This window comes from Anastrepha obliqua, chromosome 1 (genome assembly GCF_027943255.1).
Source record: "Anastrepha obliqua isolate idAnaObli1 chromosome 1, idAnaObli1_1.0, whole genome shotgun sequence".
NCBI lineage: Eukaryota > Metazoa > Arthropoda > Insecta > Diptera > Tephritidae > Anastrepha > Anastrepha obliqua.
In genome coordinates, this window is record NC_072892.1 from 178991658 (window position 1) to 179011131 (window position 19474).

At 40.3% G+C, this 19474-nt stretch overlaps 3 protein-coding genes across 3 annotated transcripts; 1 reads left to right on the top strand and 2 right to left on the bottom strand.

Moving 5' to 3' along the window:
- Positions 1 to 325: 325 nt before the first annotated feature.
- Positions 326 to 1494, bottom strand: LOC129235878 (uncharacterized). Its single transcript, XM_054869936.1, has 2 exons — positions 1417 to 1494; positions 326 to 1351 (listed from the first exon to the last, which is right to left on the bottom strand). The coding sequence occupies exons 1-2, from the start codon at positions 1465 to 1467 to the stop codon at positions 335 to 337; spliced, it is 1068 nt and encodes a 355-aa protein (XP_054725911.1). The 5' UTR covers positions 1468 to 1494; the 3' UTR covers positions 326 to 334.
- Positions 1495 to 11144: 9650 nt separating this feature from the next.
- Positions 11145 to 11956, bottom strand: LOC129246102 (uncharacterized). The gene is made up of 2 exons (XM_054884651.1): positions 11906 to 11956; positions 11145 to 11840 (listed from the first exon to the last, which is right to left on the bottom strand). The coding sequence occupies exons 1-2, from the start codon at positions 11954 to 11956 to the stop codon at positions 11145 to 11147; spliced, it is 747 nt and encodes a 248-aa protein (XP_054740626.1).
- Positions 11957 to 12304: 348 nt separating this feature from the next.
- LOC129238776 (uncharacterized) lies at positions 12305 to 13125 on the top strand. Its single transcript, XM_054873956.1, has 2 exons — positions 12305 to 12355; positions 12445 to 13125. Exons 1-2 carry the CDS (start codon positions 12305 to 12307, stop codon positions 13123 to 13125), a joined length of 732 nt encoding a protein of 243 aa, XP_054729931.1.
- Positions 13126 to 19474: the final 6349 nt, after the last annotated feature.

Genomic DNA, 19474 nt, shown 5'->3' on the forward strand with positions numbered 1-19474 from the left:
GATGCCTTTAAATGCGATAATTTAACAGTCGAGATAGTCGCAATAGTCTGGCGATCGACATATGCACCAGGGGAGGTTAGATGCCTGTCAAGGGACTCGTCCTCTGCATTAACATTGAAAAGAGAAATGGAAAAATTCATGCTGATTATGCAGGGAGTAGTCTCACGAAGGCAGCACAGCTGAGGAGCAGTTACGTAAGGTAGTCCTTAAAAAGTATTTTTTCTCATGACAAGCAAATATATTTCGACACAATGCTCTCATCTCTAACCATATCTTTATTTTATTTCTCAATATTTTTCTTGTAACAATCTTTGCCGCATATCATCCTTTGAACTTAGCTGAAATCGCGTTCACTTTCCGGTTTCAAGAAATCATAATCGTTGGTGGCCTCATCGACGTACATTATGCAAGTGGACCAATTCCCCACAGTATCCACCACTTGTGGCACGCCCGCAACAAAGTTCTTGCCGCATTGCACCGACTCCAGTGTGGCATCCGGCAACTCATTTTTCATCTTCTCAAGGGCGCTTACGCCCACTACATAGGTTTCTTTAATGTTGTTCACAACTTTCGACAGATTAAGCAACACCACTGTCAATTTCCCCAGCAATGTTTTCTTGCCGGCGATTTTCTTATAAATACTCGACAAGCTAAGGACATTCTTCCTAATGGTGCTCACCGTCTGCACCGTCTCATTCTCAACACGCGACACCAAATGCTTGGAATAGGTATAGCAATCGGCGCCTTCGTACATCAGATGCAGTGACACATTGAACTCTGGAATGTGTGAATAGGTGCAGTAGGCGGCACGCGCACCACGCACTGCTATCTTGAAGAGCGACGATAATGCCTTTACTACATACTTAACAAGTTTCTGTTTATAATTTTTCATCAACTGTGCCTCCAACTGCAGCGACCGTTGTACAATTTCGTCTATTTGTGTTTGTGCTTCGCTGAGCGCATCCTCCAACAAGCCTTCGATATCGGCGCGTTCGGCCAGCTCTTCGGCGGTTAGATCAGCACCAGGCGCACCCAACAGCTCTGCGACTGACGGCAGGGTGGTATTATATTTATCGGTGTTGTCGTTGCTATTCACATCTGCATGTTGTTGCAGCAAGTCGTCGAAATATTCTTCGAACTCTTTTTGTGTTATTGCATAAAGCGCCGAGAATTGAGTATCGATTGTTTGATCTCCGTCAGCGTCTGGGCTGCCCTGTGGCGTTTGACTCGCAATGTAATCGTATTGTTGTTGCAAGTATTCGAAAAGCGGTCGCACTTCATTTATCTCCTCTGGTGTGAGGTCAGTTGCGCTATCGAGCATGCCGCTGATCGCTTTGTAGGCGGTGATTTGCTGTAAAGAATTAGCGACTAATTAGCGTACGTCCTTGGACGAAATATTTGTTTTTAAGCCCTTACCGTTACACAAAGCAGGACAATGCAGATGTGTGTTTTCATTGTGTGGGTCATTTTGTGTAGTATTCCAAGCTGTTCTGAAACAATCCACTCAGGGCAGTCTAATTTTAATGAATGATATGCGTCACCGTTGAATTTTCAAACCAATGCTGACTATTATCGAAATAAGTTTATAAGTTTTATGATCAGCTTATCGGTGGTAGAAAGTTGATTAGTAAATACGTACCTTAATCTTAAAACAGTGGGGTACACACTCAAGATGTGCGGAAACTCCATTGCAGAGCGATGGCATTGGATGAGTATATCAAAGCCCCCAAGGGGTTCGATCTTGGTGATCAAATTAGGTTTCCATATTTGTGGCCAAGTCTCTTTCAAAAAATTAGAAATGAAGCTTAAGGCATCAATCAGGGCTAAATATAATGTTCGGGCATATGAAATAAAGTTTCAGGAAGAAGTTTTTCGTAAAAAAATTTAATCCATGATTACCTTTCATATTGGCCCTTTATTTGACAAATACCTAAAATGTCGATTTAAAAAAGTAGTTAGAGGATTCAAGTGTTCTACAAATATATTGTTCGGAATATTTCATTATGGGTCTTCTCTCACAAAATCTTCATGCGATTACTAAAAATCAAAAAAATTAAGAAGTACGTGTAGCGTAGTACACATAACAGAAATGCAACTTTCAAGGCAGACAAAGAAAGAGGAAGAGACCCGAGAGAGAATGAGAGAGAGAGGGAGAGGAATAAAGAATATATATCTAAATAAATCGGAGAAGGTCGACCGGTGTAGGTGAACGCCGAACACAAACCGTGGCAACAACGCGCACTACTCCGAGCGTGTATCACCCACACAAACGCAGCTATTCCAGGACCGCACCGCAGCAACGGCACGAATTACCGCAAGGCAATACCAATAAACCCGACGCCGGAATGCATAGCACTTTATAGTACGCACAAGTACTAGCCAGGAAACGGAAATAAGCGCCAAAAAGTAGACACCAAAAAAAAACGCCAACAAAATTGAGACCAAAAAACGCCCCAAATAGTAGGCACCAAGGAAATATAGCGCCAAAAAGTAGGCACCAAAAATATATTTCATACAAGTTTGCACCAGCAAACAAGCGCCAAAAAGTAGGCAATGTTATTTCTCTCTAGAAATTAGCAAACCCAAGGAAAAACTCAGGAAAAATAGCCTAAAGTGTATCTAAGGTATATATAAGGTATAGCTCTCTTTCTCCTTTTCCTCTACGTTATATCTTTTTTCTCTCTCGCGAAACGAAAATGCCCAAAACGTTGCATGGCCTTGAAATTTTTCTCGTCCATCGACGCCTAAGAAGTTTCACTTCAAAAAAATAAAAAAAGAATACCTGCAGTATAAGTTTTTTCATACACCTCAAGCGTGATTGATATTTTCATCAGACAAAATTTTGTTTACTCCACCAACAAATTTAGTTGCTATTGCTGCTGGTGACAATCTCCCCCTGTATCTGTAGTCGATATAAATACAAAGTACAAGAAAGCAATTGGTAACTTTAATAGTAAAATTCAGTTCTACCTTCTTCCAAAAAGCGTATCGACTTGGTAATGTAAAAATACATGCAGTCCAAATTATCATGGCAAAATAAAGACCTTATATATAGAACGACAATTGCACCGATCTGGAAATACGGAATTGAGGTTTGCGACACTGCTACAAAAAGTAATCTAAGCAAACTACAACGAGTCCAGTTTAAAATACTTAGGACCGTGACTGATGCACCTTGGCATCAATACTATTGATGAGATAATACAAAGCGCTAGCAGAAGACTCATAAGCACCCCTTTTACGCACATAATTCCTGTGATGCGAAGGCTCCGAAATAAAGAGAAATCTAGCCAAAGTCGGCTTAACCGTAACACCAAACACCAACATATCTTGCAAAATCTATGTTAATTGTCAACTAATCGTATTTGTCATTATTTGTTAGTCACTCGTTTTAAATGCTATGTACTAGGTGAAGTCCAAAATAAACAAGACTGAGCTAAAATAGAAACGACAGGAGCTTTGTTCTGATAACTTTGAGTTTATTTATTCAAAATAGTCCCCTCTGGTCTCGATACACTGTCTCGATACGCGATCGAAGCTTTTCGAAAAAGTTTTTCAGGTCATTGACCGGAATGTCCCTCAGGATGTCAGTACAAGCCTTTTGGATGGCCTCTACGGACGCAAAACGTTTTCTTTTGATGGCCAACTGCAATTTTCCGAATAGGTAGAAATCAAAAGGAAGCATATCAGGCGAATACGGTGAGTTATTGATGGTTAAAATTCGATTTCTGGTCAAAAAATCAGTCACAAGCGTGGCTCGATGAGATGATGCAATACCATGCAATAAGCGTCAGCTTCCTCCTTCGCGGTATTCAGGGCGAATTCGACGAATGCGATGCAACAAACGCTTAAAAACGCCAAGGTACAAAATTGCTTTGACGGTTGGCCCATTGGTGTGGACTCTTTATAGACAATTCCCCGTAGACACGAATGAGCATCGACTTGATTTTTGACTTCTCCAAACGTAATTTATGGGTGGTGTCTCGTCTGGGGCCTTCCATTCGACACTTTGACGCTTAGTTTCAGGTTCATGTTGGAAACATCACGTTTCATCACCAGTTACAATGTTGTAAAGGAAGTTCTCGTCTTTTCTCGCCTCTTTAATGAGGTCTTTCGAATGTTAAATTCTGAGCAATTTTTGGTCCTCAGTTAACTTGTGCGGAATGAAAGGTGCACAGAAATGATCAGTTAAAATGCGATAAATCATAAAACGATATTTTGGAGATATTCAACTCCGATTCCATAAATTTCAACGATAATTTGGGTTTATTTGTGATCAAGTTATGAACAATTTCGGTGGTTTCCGGTGATTACTGATTTTGGGCGGCCCGTATGTTCATTGTTATTTATGTCCTCACAACCATCTCTGAAACGTGTAAACTCACTCATTAACTCTGGCACGAAATAGACAATCATCGCCATAAACTTTTTTCATGAATTCAAATGTTTCAGTAAACGTTTTACCGATTTTAAAACAAAATTTTATATTAGCTCTTTGTTCGAAATTCATTTTTGTGCCGATGACTCAATCATACTGACACTTTAGACGCAATAACTTCGCTTCTACTAAACCGAATGTCACCAAGCTTTCACTGGAAGTCAGCTAGCGAAGTAACTTCGTACGCATTAACTCATTTTAAAATTAAAAAAAACATTTTTATGCCGCCAGTCTTGTTTATTTTGGACTTCACCTTGTATATAATTGGCGCGTACACCACTTCTGGGTGTTTGACCGAGCTCCTCCTCCTGTTTATGGCGTGCGCCTTGATGTTGTTCCACAAATGGAGGTACCTACAGTTTTAAGCCGATTCCACGACTTCGAACGTCAAATGGTTTTTTGTGAGGAGCTTTTTCATGGCAGAAATGCACTCGGAGTTTTGCCATTGCCTGCCGAGGGGCGACCGCTATTAGTAAAAACTTGTTTTCTTCTTTTTGGGTTTCACCGAGATTCGAACCTACGTTCTCTCTGTAAATTCCGAATGGTAGTCACGGACCAACCCATTCGGCTACGGCGGCCGTGGTGGTCATTTGCCTGATGTATATTGCCTGATGGTATTCCACTATTAACGGTATACGTTCCTCTTTATAATGAAATAAATATCCGATCATTTATATTAAAAAATAGCATTTTTCTATCAAATATCAAAATAACACCTCTGATTGGGAAACCCTTTACATTGCATATCTTTGAATTGCAAGAGAGAGAGAGAGAGAGTTGATGTTTAAAATATATCATTTTTTTGCATTTCATGCAGTTTAAATAAGTATTTCGCAAGACTTTTCCTTTTGAAAGTGGCTACTCCAAACAAAATTTTTACGGACGCCTTTGTCAGCTGCAGATTACGGTTTCAAGTGGTATTGTTTTTAGAATGGCATGAAAATATTTATACTCCTATACACACATACATATGTTCATATACATGTACATGCATATGTATGCATGCACACGGATTTACTCGCATATTCACAAATATAAGTTAGCGAAGATAATTCAGTGATAAGAACGATTTAAGAACCTATAAAACATAATTCTCATAGTGAAAATATTTATAATGTAGTATAAGAATTATTATCACCCCCTATGATCGCGGGCGACACATTCGATCCCTCTTAAAACCACTTTATTTAACTAAACACACTGCTTAACCCGCAAATGGGCCCAGTATTGTAGTTTTGATTAAATTTTATTTCCGAATTAGGTACTACAAAATAATTCAAACTATTTTAATTTCTCAAATATATTTATCAATAATAAAACGCAAGAAAATTTTCAATGATTTTATGACATTTCAAGATAACCTCACTTTTGTGGAAGTGGGTGAAAAAGCCGAAGTGCGAGTGATTCATTTTCAAAAACGATAACAGTTCCACTCTGTACTTAAATACTTTTTGACAAAACAAAAACAAAAATATTTTCATGGAGTCGATATAATCATCTTTCTCGCGGGATAATAATTTTTCCGCTCTTCAACTGTTTTCTGTACTTTATGACAATTTTTTTAATATTTTATGGTTCCATAAAAAAAAATCAAAATATAAAACTTTTTCATTATTTTTTTTTATATGTCTTATTGATAATAAAATAAAGCTATTTTATTCAACGCTTTATTAATTCATGCAGTGAAGGGTTAACTGAAATTAAGGTTGGTGCCCCACTATATTTTTGAAATTTCGTAAACATACATACACGTTAGGCCGGGTCGATTTGTGGGGAGGCAAAAAAATCGCCCAAATTGGGGGACATCAACGCTTTATTAATTCATGCAGTGAAGGGTTAACTGAAATTAAGGTTGGTGCCCCACTATATTTTTGAAATTTCGTAAACATACATACACGTTAGGCCGGGTCGATTTGTGGTGAGGCAAAAAAATCGCCCAAATTGGGGGACATCAGAATTCGTTTTAGAGGTATGGTTCCTTCGGCAAAGTTTCTTATTTTGATCCCTAGAATATGATTTTCACAGAGCAATGAGCCATTTTTAAATCGACCCGCCCTAATACACATCGTAAACATCCCTACACATATCTACACTTACATTCTATCAAAGAAGTAGCAAGAATTAGTCAAAAGACTTCAAATATTAGTTCGAATTTATTCTTCTCTTCTTCTTAATTGGCGCGATAACCGCTTACGCGATTTTGCCCGAGTTTAACAAAGCGCGCCAGTCGTTTCTTTCTCGTGCTAACCGGCGCCAATTGGACACACCAAGTGAAGTCAAGTCCTTCTCCACCTGATCTTTCCAAAGCAGAGGAGGCCTTCCTCTTCCTCTGCTACCACCAGCTGGTACCGCATCGAATACTTTCAAAGCCGGAGCGTTTGTATCCATTCGGACGACATGACCCAGCCAACGTAGCCGCTGTATCTTTATTCGCTGCGCTATGTAGCTCATACAGCTCATCGTTCCATCGTCTACGATCGGCCGAAAATTCACGCTGTGACTGTTATGCTATGTATTTGGTGGGACCAAGATGGTGTTATTTATTATGCACTTTAAAACCAAGCGAAACTATCACTGAGCTCGACATCGACTTCAATTGATGCGACTGAGCCGAGCACTGCGCGAGAAGCGGCCGCAATACGCGGAAAGGCATGAAAAAGCATGACAGCATGACAACGCTCGACCTCACGTTTCCAAACCCGTTTAAACCTACCTGGAAGCACTGACATCGGAAATCCTGCTCCATCCACCATATTCTCCAGATATTGCGCCGTCCGATTATCACCTGTTCCGATCGATGGCACTTGGTCTAGCTGACCAGCTGTTCCATTCATCTGAAGGCATCGAAAAAAGGCTTGATCCGTGGATAGCCTCAAAAGATGCACAGTTTTACCGCGACGGTATACGAGATCTACCAGAAAGATGGGAAAAAGTAGTAGCCAGCGATGGGCAATTGTTTCAATGATTCACTTGTAACCATTTTTCCAGAATATATATTTTTCATAATTTTCTAACGAAGTATATTGTAGCTTAGGGCCAACTGCATTTTTTTTTAATTTTGTATCGCTAAAATACTGTCCTAATAACTCAAAAGCTGATGTGATTTTTATAAAATTTAGATTTCATTTGGTGAATTAACTTTCTAACAAAATAGTTCCATGGCTCGAACTTCGAAAAATTTCATACCCTAATATTATTTGAAATCAGACTTACATATTTTTGACATTTCTCGAAAAAAGCCAAATATTTGGTTAATATCAAAATTGCAGGTGAAGAAATCCTCTACTGAAAGTTAATTAATCTCCCTGCTCTACTTTTTTATTTATCTATTTTTTAATATACATCTTTTTTTTAATATAATTAGCATGAAATTTCAACAGTTTCTAGTGAAATAAATGCATTTTTCTTACACCTTTTCAGTAATTAGTGAATTTGTTTGATTTTCTTGATTGACTGAAATATTTGAATGTTGAATTCAATTCCCGGCGGGTGGGTGGAATTAAGTGTGAATTGTCCACTATTTCAGTTATAAAACGTCTCCATTACTCAATTGTCACGCTGAACGAACCACAAAAAATTATACAAGTAGTGCATTTTTGTTTTTTTGACATGTAATCTCTAGTGTGAACTAAATTCTCGTTGTGACGTATTAAGAAGAAGCCTGGAAAATATATTCTATAATTGTGAAAAATTGCGAAACGCTCTTGGTCTGTTTCCCAGCAAAATTTTACATTCAATTTGGTGAATATCTACTGTATGCCAATCCGTTATGCGCTCAAATAACGCGCCTAAATATATGCAATAAATAAAGTAAGCGAAGTGATCGTGATCGAAAAGCGAAGGAAAGTAAAATTGTGTAGCAAAATTGTGTTCACCCTGTGTGAGACATCAAATTAATATTTCCTTACACTGAATCAATCTGTGCTGCTACTGAGTGATCTACAGTGTTGGCAGCGGAAAAGTTATATGTACTTGAAAATTAATGTAGAAGTGAAAAAAATATTATTGTCCATTTTGAAGGACACAAATCAGAAAATATGAAATTGCATTTGAATCGTAGAAAAATTTTACTAAATTATACAAATAAAGGAGTTATATTACAAAGTGGCGCAAAAATTCTTTTGAATAACTTTTTTACTAAATAAAAAAAGTGATTTTGATGACGGAAATCGTAATTTTGACCTTTACGGCGTTCATTTGCTAATTGACGTACGACGTCATTTGCAAAAACTGGAAATTTTACGGGTGATTAATTTTGCGCCACTTTGTACATTCCCTACATTTTATTTCGTTAAGATCCGTAAACAGAAAGAACTGGAACCTGATTTGAAAAATGTGACATATTTTTCCGGCAGAAGAACCAAAAAGGTGGTACAAGGAACAATGGGCTTTGGATATGGGATGACGACCCACAGTGGCTAATTACGTTTGTATTTATTGTTTCAAACTACTGATGAAATTCACCAGGTGTGTGATATTTAAGACCGTCATATCCGCAGGTGTGGCAAAAAAATGGGAACCAAGATGTATAAATCTTTGCCCGACCAGAACAGGGCAGCTGAGAAGAAGATGCTGAGATGATTCTTACTCATCCTCCAGGCAGCTCCTGCAGAACGGACTTGAGGCAATCCCATGTCTCACCGCATGAACACCTAACGGGCAATGTCCGGTAAGGATACCTATTAAATTCGAGAGCTGCGGCTTTGTTAGCCTCGAAAATTCCCTCGAGGGTACCCGATCTACGTCTGACCAAAAGAATTCCGACACTATGGACGTTTGCGCATAAGCCGAGTGCTCGCTGAGTTGACGCGAGGCCCATCTTACCTAGTAGAAAGGTATATCACAAATTTAAAGTTGTTGGAAAAAATTATAAATTATGTTGAAAATGATCACCTTTCAATGGGCTAAAGACGTCAATTGATGAACAGGGCGTAGAAGAAATTCACTCGTAAAGTGACGATTGGAGAAAGACCTTGTTGATATTACTGGCATATCGTGTGAATTGATAATTTGGGCTTCAAAAGCATATTACTTTGTTTGGCTAAAAAAACATTCAATTTCTTTGAAGAGGAACGTTACCTTAACCCTCCGTTGGGCACCCGGGTCTAGCCAGACTGTTTTTTCGTCTCTGGATGGGAATTTAAAATATTTCTACTACAGCTAACGACTTGAGCTTTCAGGAAGGTTCCTAAAACTGAATTTTCTATCGATTTATGCATATAACCTTTTGAGAAGGATCCTCGAACAGGACGAAAAAAAAGGTCAGATCCGGACACCCAGTCGAAGATTTTAAAAAAGGTGTCAAACGGAGGATTAACAACTGTGAAGAGATGATTTTTGACTAGTAGACGGTCTTGAAACACATCGAAACCAGAGATGGGACTTGGATCTATGGTGGGGGGCGTATTATCTCCACTTCTTTGGCTATGTATAAAGTTAAATCTTAAAAAAACTTAATAGAGGTGGGGTAAAAGTGGTGGCGTACGCTGATGATGTGGTGCTAATGGTGTCGGGACTGTGTCCCAATACGATCGTGGGATCATTCAAAAAGCGTTAGGCGAGCTTAACTCTTGGGCCACAGGATATGGCCTATATTGGTATATATATGTGGTATATATTCTCATAGACTTAGAATTAAAAAATCTGTGCGTTTCCCTAATACCAGCAGTGTCTTCAAGGCGGAAGTACTGGCAATTGGGGAAGCTTGTAGGCTATTAATCACATATTTCTCTTTTAAGGGCAATATCGCTATTCTTTTGGATAACCAAGCTGCAATTCAGGCACTGGATTCGGCTACAGCAACCTATAAACTTGGGGAATAAAGCAGAAATAGCCTTACGTCCTTGAGTGCAAACCATAAAATTACCTTTGTATGACTGGGTCCCAGGACATCGGAACATTGAACGAAACGAAACAGCGGACGAACTGGCAAGAGGGGGATCTGCCATGAATAACATTCCTTCAGAATCGGTATTAGCCCCACTGGATGCAATTCATTTTTCTCAAAACACTTACGAATCAGGAATTGTAGATGGAGAGACGACATGCAAAGTTAACAGAACGTTATGGCCCACCTAAAACCACAAACAAACGTCCACGTTGACAAATATGAAACGAAGGGATGCTTGCGGACTCCCGACAGTGATAACTGGTTTCTGACCCTTAGGAGAATAGACCCAAAATGGGTATCCATTACATTAAATACAGCCATAGTTTTACTTAACCGGAGAAAAAGGAAACAATCTTCCACTTACTCTGTGAATGCTCTGCGCTATGGAAGGCAAGGATGTTTACCCTTGGTAAACAGCTTTTTGAAAACCAGTTGTTGTTGTTGTTGTTGTAGCAGCATAAACATTCCCATACTTACATATGGGGAATGCTGCTGGAGTGACAGTCCTTGGCCGGATATAAATCCGAGGTCGTTTCGGTAACGTAGAATCGACTGTGGAAACGACTCGAGCTGGCACCTCGAAGAGCTGGCCGGCATAAACGTAAACAACCTTACAAGGTTTCTCAATCGCACAAGAAATAAACATACAACTTGTTGGGGACGAGGATGTGACAACGAAATGCTGTGGAAGCGTTAATTAAATTCTTGGAGTATCAAGTGAAGTAAACCAATCAACCTACTAACCCATAGAATCACTGATAAATAATAAAATAAATAACAAATAAACTATTTTCAATTATATTGAAATCTGATATTTTATATACCACCACGACCAATACAGCCATTAATGTCTTTATAAATACTCTCGAATTGCTGATGCAGTTCCTCAAACTCATTACAACTGTCATGCTCCAGTTCTGCACCAGCGCCTTCTAGCGCCACAGTGGCGAGCTCATCCAAAAAGTTTTCCGATGCTTCCAAGAGATGTTGCTCAAGCGCGGCAATTCGTCCAACAACACACATCATTACAACAGCTGGGTCGCTATCGCTCTTATCCCCTTTCAACGCTGACACATTGCAAGCGGCGAGAACATTGCGAGCTTCCGCAGCACCACTGCGTATAAAACGGATCTCACTGTTGGACTGATTCTGCAGCGCAGCCAAACTAACTTCTAACATTCGCTTACAACTGCGCCGTTTAGCCAGCAGGTCTCGGTCAAAAGTCGCAATCGCAAGTTCGTGTTGATGGTAGCAGTGTGCATAGGCATCGGTCGGACGTACAGCAGCAAGCATGGACTGAAGGCGGTCTTGGAGTGTATGATCGGGCTCGGCGAGCAGCGCTTGCATTTCATGCATGGCGTCCACAGATTCGTTAAGCTGAAATTCGGTTTCATTCCAGATGAACTCTGCTTGCAATTCGGCTTCCGCAATGAGCAGCTTCACACCTTCGTAGAGCGGACCATGACGCTGCGTCGGTAGCCAGGGGCTGTAGGGTATCGCCTGTGTTAGTAGCTGAAAGTAGTGAGTAGTTGAAAGATGAGTACAAGTTTTTGCGTTAGAGAATTCTATAAACTTACAAACAGCGTTGATCCAAAGTGGAAAACTAGAAAAACTGTGCTTGGCTCCATGTTGTGCTCCAATGCGCAGTTCAAACGCTTTTGGTTTCTTTGTTATTTTCTGAAAATCTAGAACGTAATTTTTGGGAGTTGTGAAATTTATTTTTCAATTAATAAATTTCATTTTCAATTAACAAATTTCGCGTAAAATGTTTTGATCGAGCTAAAAGAATTTAATTAGGCAAATGGAAAATAGCAGCACCGTTTTTGGCGATGGAAAAGATAAAAATTTATCTGCATGTTTCTTTGAAGGTTTCTTATCAGCAATTCGATGTGATCTAGCGAGACGGCTGCTAGCGTTAAACTTAGTTGCGATCTCGCATATTTATTGTCTTTCGCAGGTTCACACGAATGGTCAAAATGCAATACTTCTCGCTAATAATTTCCATTCTCGTCACTTTGGCTGCAAAGGTGAGCTTCTGTGGGAAAAAGGAAAAAAAACTAACTCTTAATTTATTTCTACTTTCCCTATTTTTCATCATTTATTAACAAATCTACAGTACGAGGCCGCCGAGGATGCTCTGGAGCCATTAATATCAATCGATGAATCACCAGTTAGTACTTCAAATGGTCCAGTCACCAGTGCCATGGAAAATTTGGCCTACAACACCGCCTCGATAGCTGATGAAATCTCTTCGCAAGTGAACTCCAAACTTGAACGCACGGCAGGCATACTTCACGGTGGTATCGAGATCCTAATCGCCACTGCCTTAGAACAGCTGGCACAGCCGATCTATCAGGCGACTCGTAAGCTGAGTAACGAAAGCTGTAATGCTACTTTGTCCTTAGCGGAGCTACGTTCGGACATCGATCTGCGCTTAGGTGTTTGCACTGAGGAGCTCTATGTTCTAATGCAGACATACAAATTGGATGCTGACCGTAGCAGCTCTGCAATAGAGAATTTCGTTAATGAAATTATTGATTTGCCAAAAGCATGTGGAAGGATGGATGATTTGCCGTCTGAAGAGGGGTTTCAAACTTTTGCGGGGAATACGCGTTGCTTCGTCGAAGGTATAGCAGCCTTAAATGAACAGATTTCTAATGAACTGAGTACCGTTAATCTGTTGCTGTCACGCACTCGCAAGCTTTCGCGGCAGAGCGAATCACAGGCGCTTCTTTGTATTGATAAATTAGTGAGTGAGTTTGTGAAGCTCATAGAGGAGAAGTTAAAAGATTGTTAAACAGAAATTGCTGATGTAAAGTTTCTTAACATTAAATTTAGAGGGCATATTTCATGAAAAATTTATTTTTGGGAAGGTGGCTAGAGGTTGGTGTTTATAATTAGGTGCAGTTTCAGATATGGCTATGGAAATTTTAAATTTATTGCATGGAAATAAATTATTTTTTTGTTTTTTTTTTTTGTGGTTCAAAATGCCTTCGCACTTACAGCGACCGTTGTCTACTTCGTTGAGTGGTGTGGCCACTAAAACAATCCCTCCTCTCCTTCTGGGGATACACCCCTTCCGGGTCTACTATCTGCATTACTTCGGGAGGGCCCAGGACGTCATTTATAAAGAACCAATTCTCTTCACCCACGACTGGGGCCACCGTATTTGTAGCTAGCTTTCCTGCTATAGACTCGTCTTCTTGTATCTCTGTCTGTGAGGCTTCACTTTGTTGCACTGTATTGAGTGCTATCTTCTTTTTCTGTAGTACATCCTCTATATATCTCCGTACCGCGTTCCAGCTGTCCTCGCGTTCTAGCATTTTACTGATTATGTAGCTTGGTTCGATTTCGCCAATTTGCTTCCTCAGAGCATCCCTTTCATCGAGTCATCTGTCACAGCTAAAAAACGTTTGCTTCTGCACTCTCAACAGACTCTGCAAGCCTGCGCTCTATGAGATGCTCAAGCAATTTCCCGGCGCTGTCCAGCAAACAAAACGCACGCCAAGCTGACGGTTGCGCTGGGTGCCTTTTAGCCTTACTGATTAGCTTCAGCTTCAGTAGTTTCCACAGCTTGAGGAAGATACTTTGGGCAATGAATGCATTGTAAATCTCAAGCATTACATCTGATCGGCTTTCCGCCACAAGTTTAAGTTTAGAAGGGATGCCGTCTGAGCCTGGAGCTTTGTTCCTAATATAAATTCCTAATAAATTAAGCATAAAATTATTTAAAATGCAAAATTTATAAGAACCTTAAAGTTATCTATTTTACTGATAATAACAAGCAACAATTTCCAAAGGTCTAATGCATTTTTCCTTATTAGAGTTATCATTTCATGATTGTTGAATGTCTCCGGTTTGTGCTGTAGAAATTATGCATCGACTAAGGGGAAGTTTCTTCGACAGCCTGGGACAGTGTGCCAACTTAAATCCCATCAATCTTCTGCATTATATCAACAGCTCTGGCTGACTGTAGATATCTGCCTGTTGGAGGTCTCATAATGGTATCACAACGGCGCTTTAGTGCTACTTGAGGAGTGTCAGACTGGCACTTCAATCATTTCACCTACCTACCTATGGGGGGTTTATTTTTAAATATTCTACAAATAAACAAAAATCAATTTGTTTCGGTATTGTTATTATTGGTTTAATCGAAATAGTAACAGTTCCATTAATTATGGAATACGTTTTTATTCATTTGACTATTCGGCTTTTTCAAGACCTTAGTGACAGTTTCTCGCTCATGAATAGGTATCTCGACACTCGCCTTAAGAGCCTGAATTGTTAATGGATTGTTAGGATAACTTCGGAGAGATGGAGACATCTTCAGTTTTTAGTCGACTCCGAACGGCAGATATTTTTATAAGGAGCTTTTTCATGGCAGAAATAAACTCGGAGATTCGTCATGCCTGTCAAGAGGCGACTAGAAGCCAGGCTTGCACTTATTGAGTAATTGCGACTCGTAGTTTTGTACATACTTTCTATAAAAAAAATTTAAATATATATCTTTTATAATTCATGAATAATCGAGGTTTATTTTTTCTGACACAGACTGTCTGTAATTGGCACCCAATTCAATTTGAAGAATAAATCGACACTATGGACATATGTACATCCATAAGTGATTCAGAAGAAGAATCTAACGAAGAAACAAATATAACTGTTGCAAAATTATAAACGCACTTTTTGTATTATTTTAAAATATTTTTTATTTGCTGTTCGGCATTGAATCAAATAACTTTTGCACGAATTACGTGCTGAGGGAGTGCCATGAATGAAGAATCGCATATTTCAACTGCTTATTTCCTCCATGAAATGCTCGAACCAATGCACACCGCACGTTCTCAATGGTATTGAGATCAAATTGCTGACCATTCAACAAAGGGGATGCATTGCATGCCACACAAGTGGCAATGCACCCGCTTCGGCGGCAGAGGTATGGATTCTGGAGGCCCCAACCATTACCCAAGCCTCTCAGCTCTATGAGCGAGAGCCCATCTTGGAGGGGACGGGGGTTGCTACCGCAATTTCCTCTTCTTCAGAGACTGAAAAACATTTCCCAGCTTGGGAAGGCCTGAGTTTTGAGGTCTCTTCGGTGGCGGCACGGCCTCCCAAAGAATCCGGGAAATCGAAGAGGATGACAAGGAGGGAAAGGAGAAAGCAGCGGGCAAGGCTCATGCGGGAGAAATCCTCATGTGGCTCTGGCGGCCCTTTTACGTCTGTGTCTTCCAAAAGACCTCGGTCGGCGGAAGTGACACACATGGAAGCTACCGAGTCCTCGGTGGGCACGGGTGCTCCCAAACTGTCTCGCTCTCGATGTAAGCGATGAAGGACAGTGGCTGCTACGGCTGTACACCTGATATACACAGGCTGTCCCCCTCGCTGCCCTGTAGCTGCCACTAATGGGCGAACCAAAACCCCCCAAGGTACGAGCTCGGTCTTAGCGCCAGTCAACGTGGCGGGAAAAGGTTCTGCTGAGCCACGCCCCTATCAGCGCCTCGACAAAAAGCCCAGCACAGCTATCTGCCCGGCGAAATTTTCATCAATGGAGGATGGTGAGCTGGACCTTCGCCCGAACGCATCCAAGGGTGCGGCCAAGCCATCCTTCAGCGAGAAGGCTGCTGGCCCACGACCTGTGGCTGTGATTGAAAAACTGGGGCCTGACCATCAACTGCGGATGCAGAAATCAAATACTGCAAAAGTCGACTGATGCGTCAGGTTATTTCGGGACGGGAAACGTCTGAGTCTCTTCTTTGGGACGGTCAGTTTTGACGTTTTTTCCAAATGTTTCGCTCGAACAGCTCCTGTAGCTACCGTCCCTTGACGGTGACACAGATTAACTTACAGCATTCCAAAACCGCTACCGCACTATTAAGTAGAAGGCTTACCCAGCTGCACGCATCACTCCACATAACAACAGAGGTGCGTTGAAAGGGGCCACGTTATTATATGTCACGATTTCCTAGGACCGGTCTTATCATCCTTTTCACTGTGATGCAATTCTGTTGTCAAGACCTAGTAGCGGTTGAGGTGTGTTATAGGGGTAGACGTGGATGGTCGAAGTTTGTGATTGCATCTGCTTATTTTCCTTACGATGCTCTCGAAGGGCCACCGCCGTGGGGTCTTTCTCCGAGCAAGGTCCTATGGATCTACACGGCTATGATACGACCTATTATCACCTATGCATCAATGGTCTTGATGAGTAGACTCCCTCTCGTGGGTGTCAGGAGGACCTACAACGCATTGTGGCCAATTGTTGCGTCGTTCTTCTCTTTAAAAGTTTCATTATTTTTCATTCACAATAGATATTAACTGTAACTTTTCGGAAATGTTGCCATTGAAAATTTCCTTACTCCGATTGAATTATGAGAATTAAGTCTAGTTGTCAATTTGCATAACTAATGCTTAACTAAAACTTAATACCTGAAATACTTCCAGTTCCGACTTACGCCACCGTCTCTCTAGGCTATATGTCAATTGGGCACTGTTAAAGACCCAATGCGCGAAATATTCCTTGAAATAAATTTTCACATTGTGACTTTTTTCCTAAAAAAATTTCGTTATGATCACACATTCATAAAATGTAAGTTAAAAAAAATACGTGTATATATACGCATGTTGTAAACATGTATGTGTATGTGTGGCAGTGCATGTCCTTAAGTGCTACCACAATCAAACTTAACAAATAATAACATTTTTTTTCTCTTAAATAATCGCTGTTTTTTTTTCGCCGTCTTCTGCTCGACTAATTCATTTTACCTAAATTCGAGTATTTGTCTGACCATCTGACGCACACGCGCCTTCGCCTTCGTAGTGCACGTGTTCAAGATCGAACGAATCGACGACGTTGTAAGCAACACTGCGCCTGCGCAGGCGCATTGAAGAGCAGCCAAATGCTCGTAAATCGTGATGGAGTAGACAAGTTGTGTATGTGTGTGTGTGTATGGATCTCGCATGTGTGTGGAGCATATCGAAGCGTATCCTTAACTAACACCTCGACAGTAACCACCATCGTTAATTTGTTCATGCGACGTGGCGTGCTAGGCTGTTTGTGTGTGCGTGTGTGTATGTATGTATGTAAATATAAAAAAACAATGTGAGCCCGAGCGCGCCATCGTTGGAGGCAACTAATTCAACTCTTTCATTGCCTGCCATACGTTCATTAATTTTTTACTTATTTTTAACTTTTTCATTTTTTTTTTCAATTTTTTTTTGTTATCAAGCAAACAGTTAGCCAATTGTAGCTTAGAGTAAAAAAGAGTACTTTTTCTCGTTGTAATTTTTAATGCTCCTTTAAGAGGCTTCCCCCAATATTGTTACGGTAATTTTTAAGACTCGCCTTTGACTCTACTCCTCTGCAGTTTTTTCCTATTCTGTGTGCAGGAGCGTATATGTTTTTTTTCGTTGTTGTTTTTTTTCTCCATTCTCACTTTGGCGTTGATCCTTTTTCCTCTTCGTTGCCACCAAAAATGATCGGAAGAAGCCAAAAGTAGTGGCAGCAACAGCAGCAGGAACGGCAACACGCCAGCCAATGCTTCCTGCTCGTGCGCACGCAGCCCCTAAGGAAGCGCACGCGGACACATTCATACGAACGATCGAAAAAGGATATCCAATTTTTGTAAGTCAAAGTGGCAACAGATGACGGCGCGCGCCTTCGATATGCCATACAAATGCATCACACACACACATACTCATTTGAGTAAATATTGTATTATATATACATACATATGTTATATGCCTTTGTGTGTGTGTGTGTGCCATTATGCGATTTGTGATCCTTGCGGCCGCCCGTTCATCCAACTGGCATGGCATATGTTGCACTTTGGCTACACAATTCACCTCCACTTCTACTCCGCCAGATCAAACCATTATCAATAAAGGTAGCAGCAGCAGCAACAACAAATACATACATAAAAATGTTAGCTCCCTAATCCACATTCATACACACATTCAGTGAACTTCACCACCGATGCTATGGCTTACATTGTTGCAGTAAACCGTCAACAGTTGGCGCAAAAGTGTTGATGCATGGAGGGATGCAAGCGATTTTCGTTAAGGATTCTTCATGCAGCATCGCTGATTGTTTTTTTGTTTTGTTTCTAAAATATATACTTATTTAACTTTTTGGGTCTAGTTGGCGCATTTTCGTCTTGAATGAGTTGCCAAATCGGTAGCAACGCTTATTTTCGTGCATCTCTCACATACAGAGCACTGTGTGTTGTTGTCAATTAAAAGGACATCAATCAAAAGCTTACACCGTAATATTGCAATGAAACCTCAGAAAGCGTTTGGTGTGTGCGCCTTTTTCGGCACGTGATGTCTTCCGGCAACTATTAAATTTTTTTTACTGTTCTTATCTTCAACAAAAGAAGTGTTGGCATTTACGTGTTCTTTAGTGAATTTAAGATGAAATGGATTTTAAAATAAATACTCGTTAAAATTCATTCAATTTGGTCACTCTGTGTTCTCTTAATTTAGCGGCAGACGTCTCTAGTTTGCCTGCAGTCCCGACATTAGTGTTGCTTCAATTAGGCTGTTCAATCCGCGGCGGCCACAAAGTTGTGCGTATTATTAAAACTATATTAAGCAAATATCCAACGGATCTTCGCAGAAACAGTTATTGATTTTGCACGCAATGCTATTTTAAGTATAATTTTTTTGCTAGAATTTTAGGTGGTTTTCTACGTTGGAGCTGATAAAAATTATGGCTTCATTTTCTGTGTACATTCCCTTTCTGCTACTCGGTGGGCTTTAAAGCTAACTAAACTTGTAAATTCAGAATTTGTAATACAGAAAGAGCCATTTCTTTCTCCTGGCACCGCAAACAGCCGCAGCACCCACAAAAATTTAAAAGATGAAGCATATGAGACCTGATCTATGAAAAGGAGACGTCAACAAATAATTTTCCACTTTTTTGCCTATTCGGGTAGAATTTTAATCTACTCTTTTAATTGGTAAAACAAAGTCATAATTTGTTGAAAAATTTACTGAGAGTAAAAAAAAAAAAAATAACAACAAACGAAACGAATTGTTTACCTTTAACAGCTGTTTTGGAGACAGCAGCATTCTAGCAGTTTTAAGTTAATTTTGTACAGGGTTGCCCATGTTCGACGGACCCGACGGATTTCGATGACTCTTTGGGCCCA

Excerpts from the sequence above, each read along its gene's own strand:
- LOC129235878 (XM_054869936.1), bottom strand. The coding sequence starts at position 1,467 with ATGACCCACACAATGAAAACACACATCTGCATTGTCCTGCTTTGTGTA. Across the intron at positions 1,352-1,416 it reads TTGTCCTGCTTTGTGTAACG|CAAATCACCGCCTACAAAGC; the intron begins GTAAGGGCTTAA and ends AATTCTTTACAG.
- LOC129246102 (XM_054884651.1), bottom strand. The coding sequence starts at position 11,956 with ATGGAGCCAAGCACAGTTTTTCTAGTTTTCCACTTTGGATCAACGCTG. Across the intron at positions 11,841-11,905 it reads ACTTTGGATCAACGCTGTTT|CTACTAACACAGGCGATACC; the intron begins GTAAGTTTATAG and ends CACTACTTTCAG.
- LOC129238776 (XM_054873956.1), top strand. The coding sequence starts at position 12,305 with ATGCAATACTTCTCGCTAATAATTTCCATTCTCGTCACTTTGGCTGCA. Across the intron at positions 12,356-12,444 it reads TCGTCACTTTGGCTGCAAAG|TACGAGGCCGCCGAGGATGC; the intron begins GTGAGCTTCTGT and ends ACAAATCTACAG.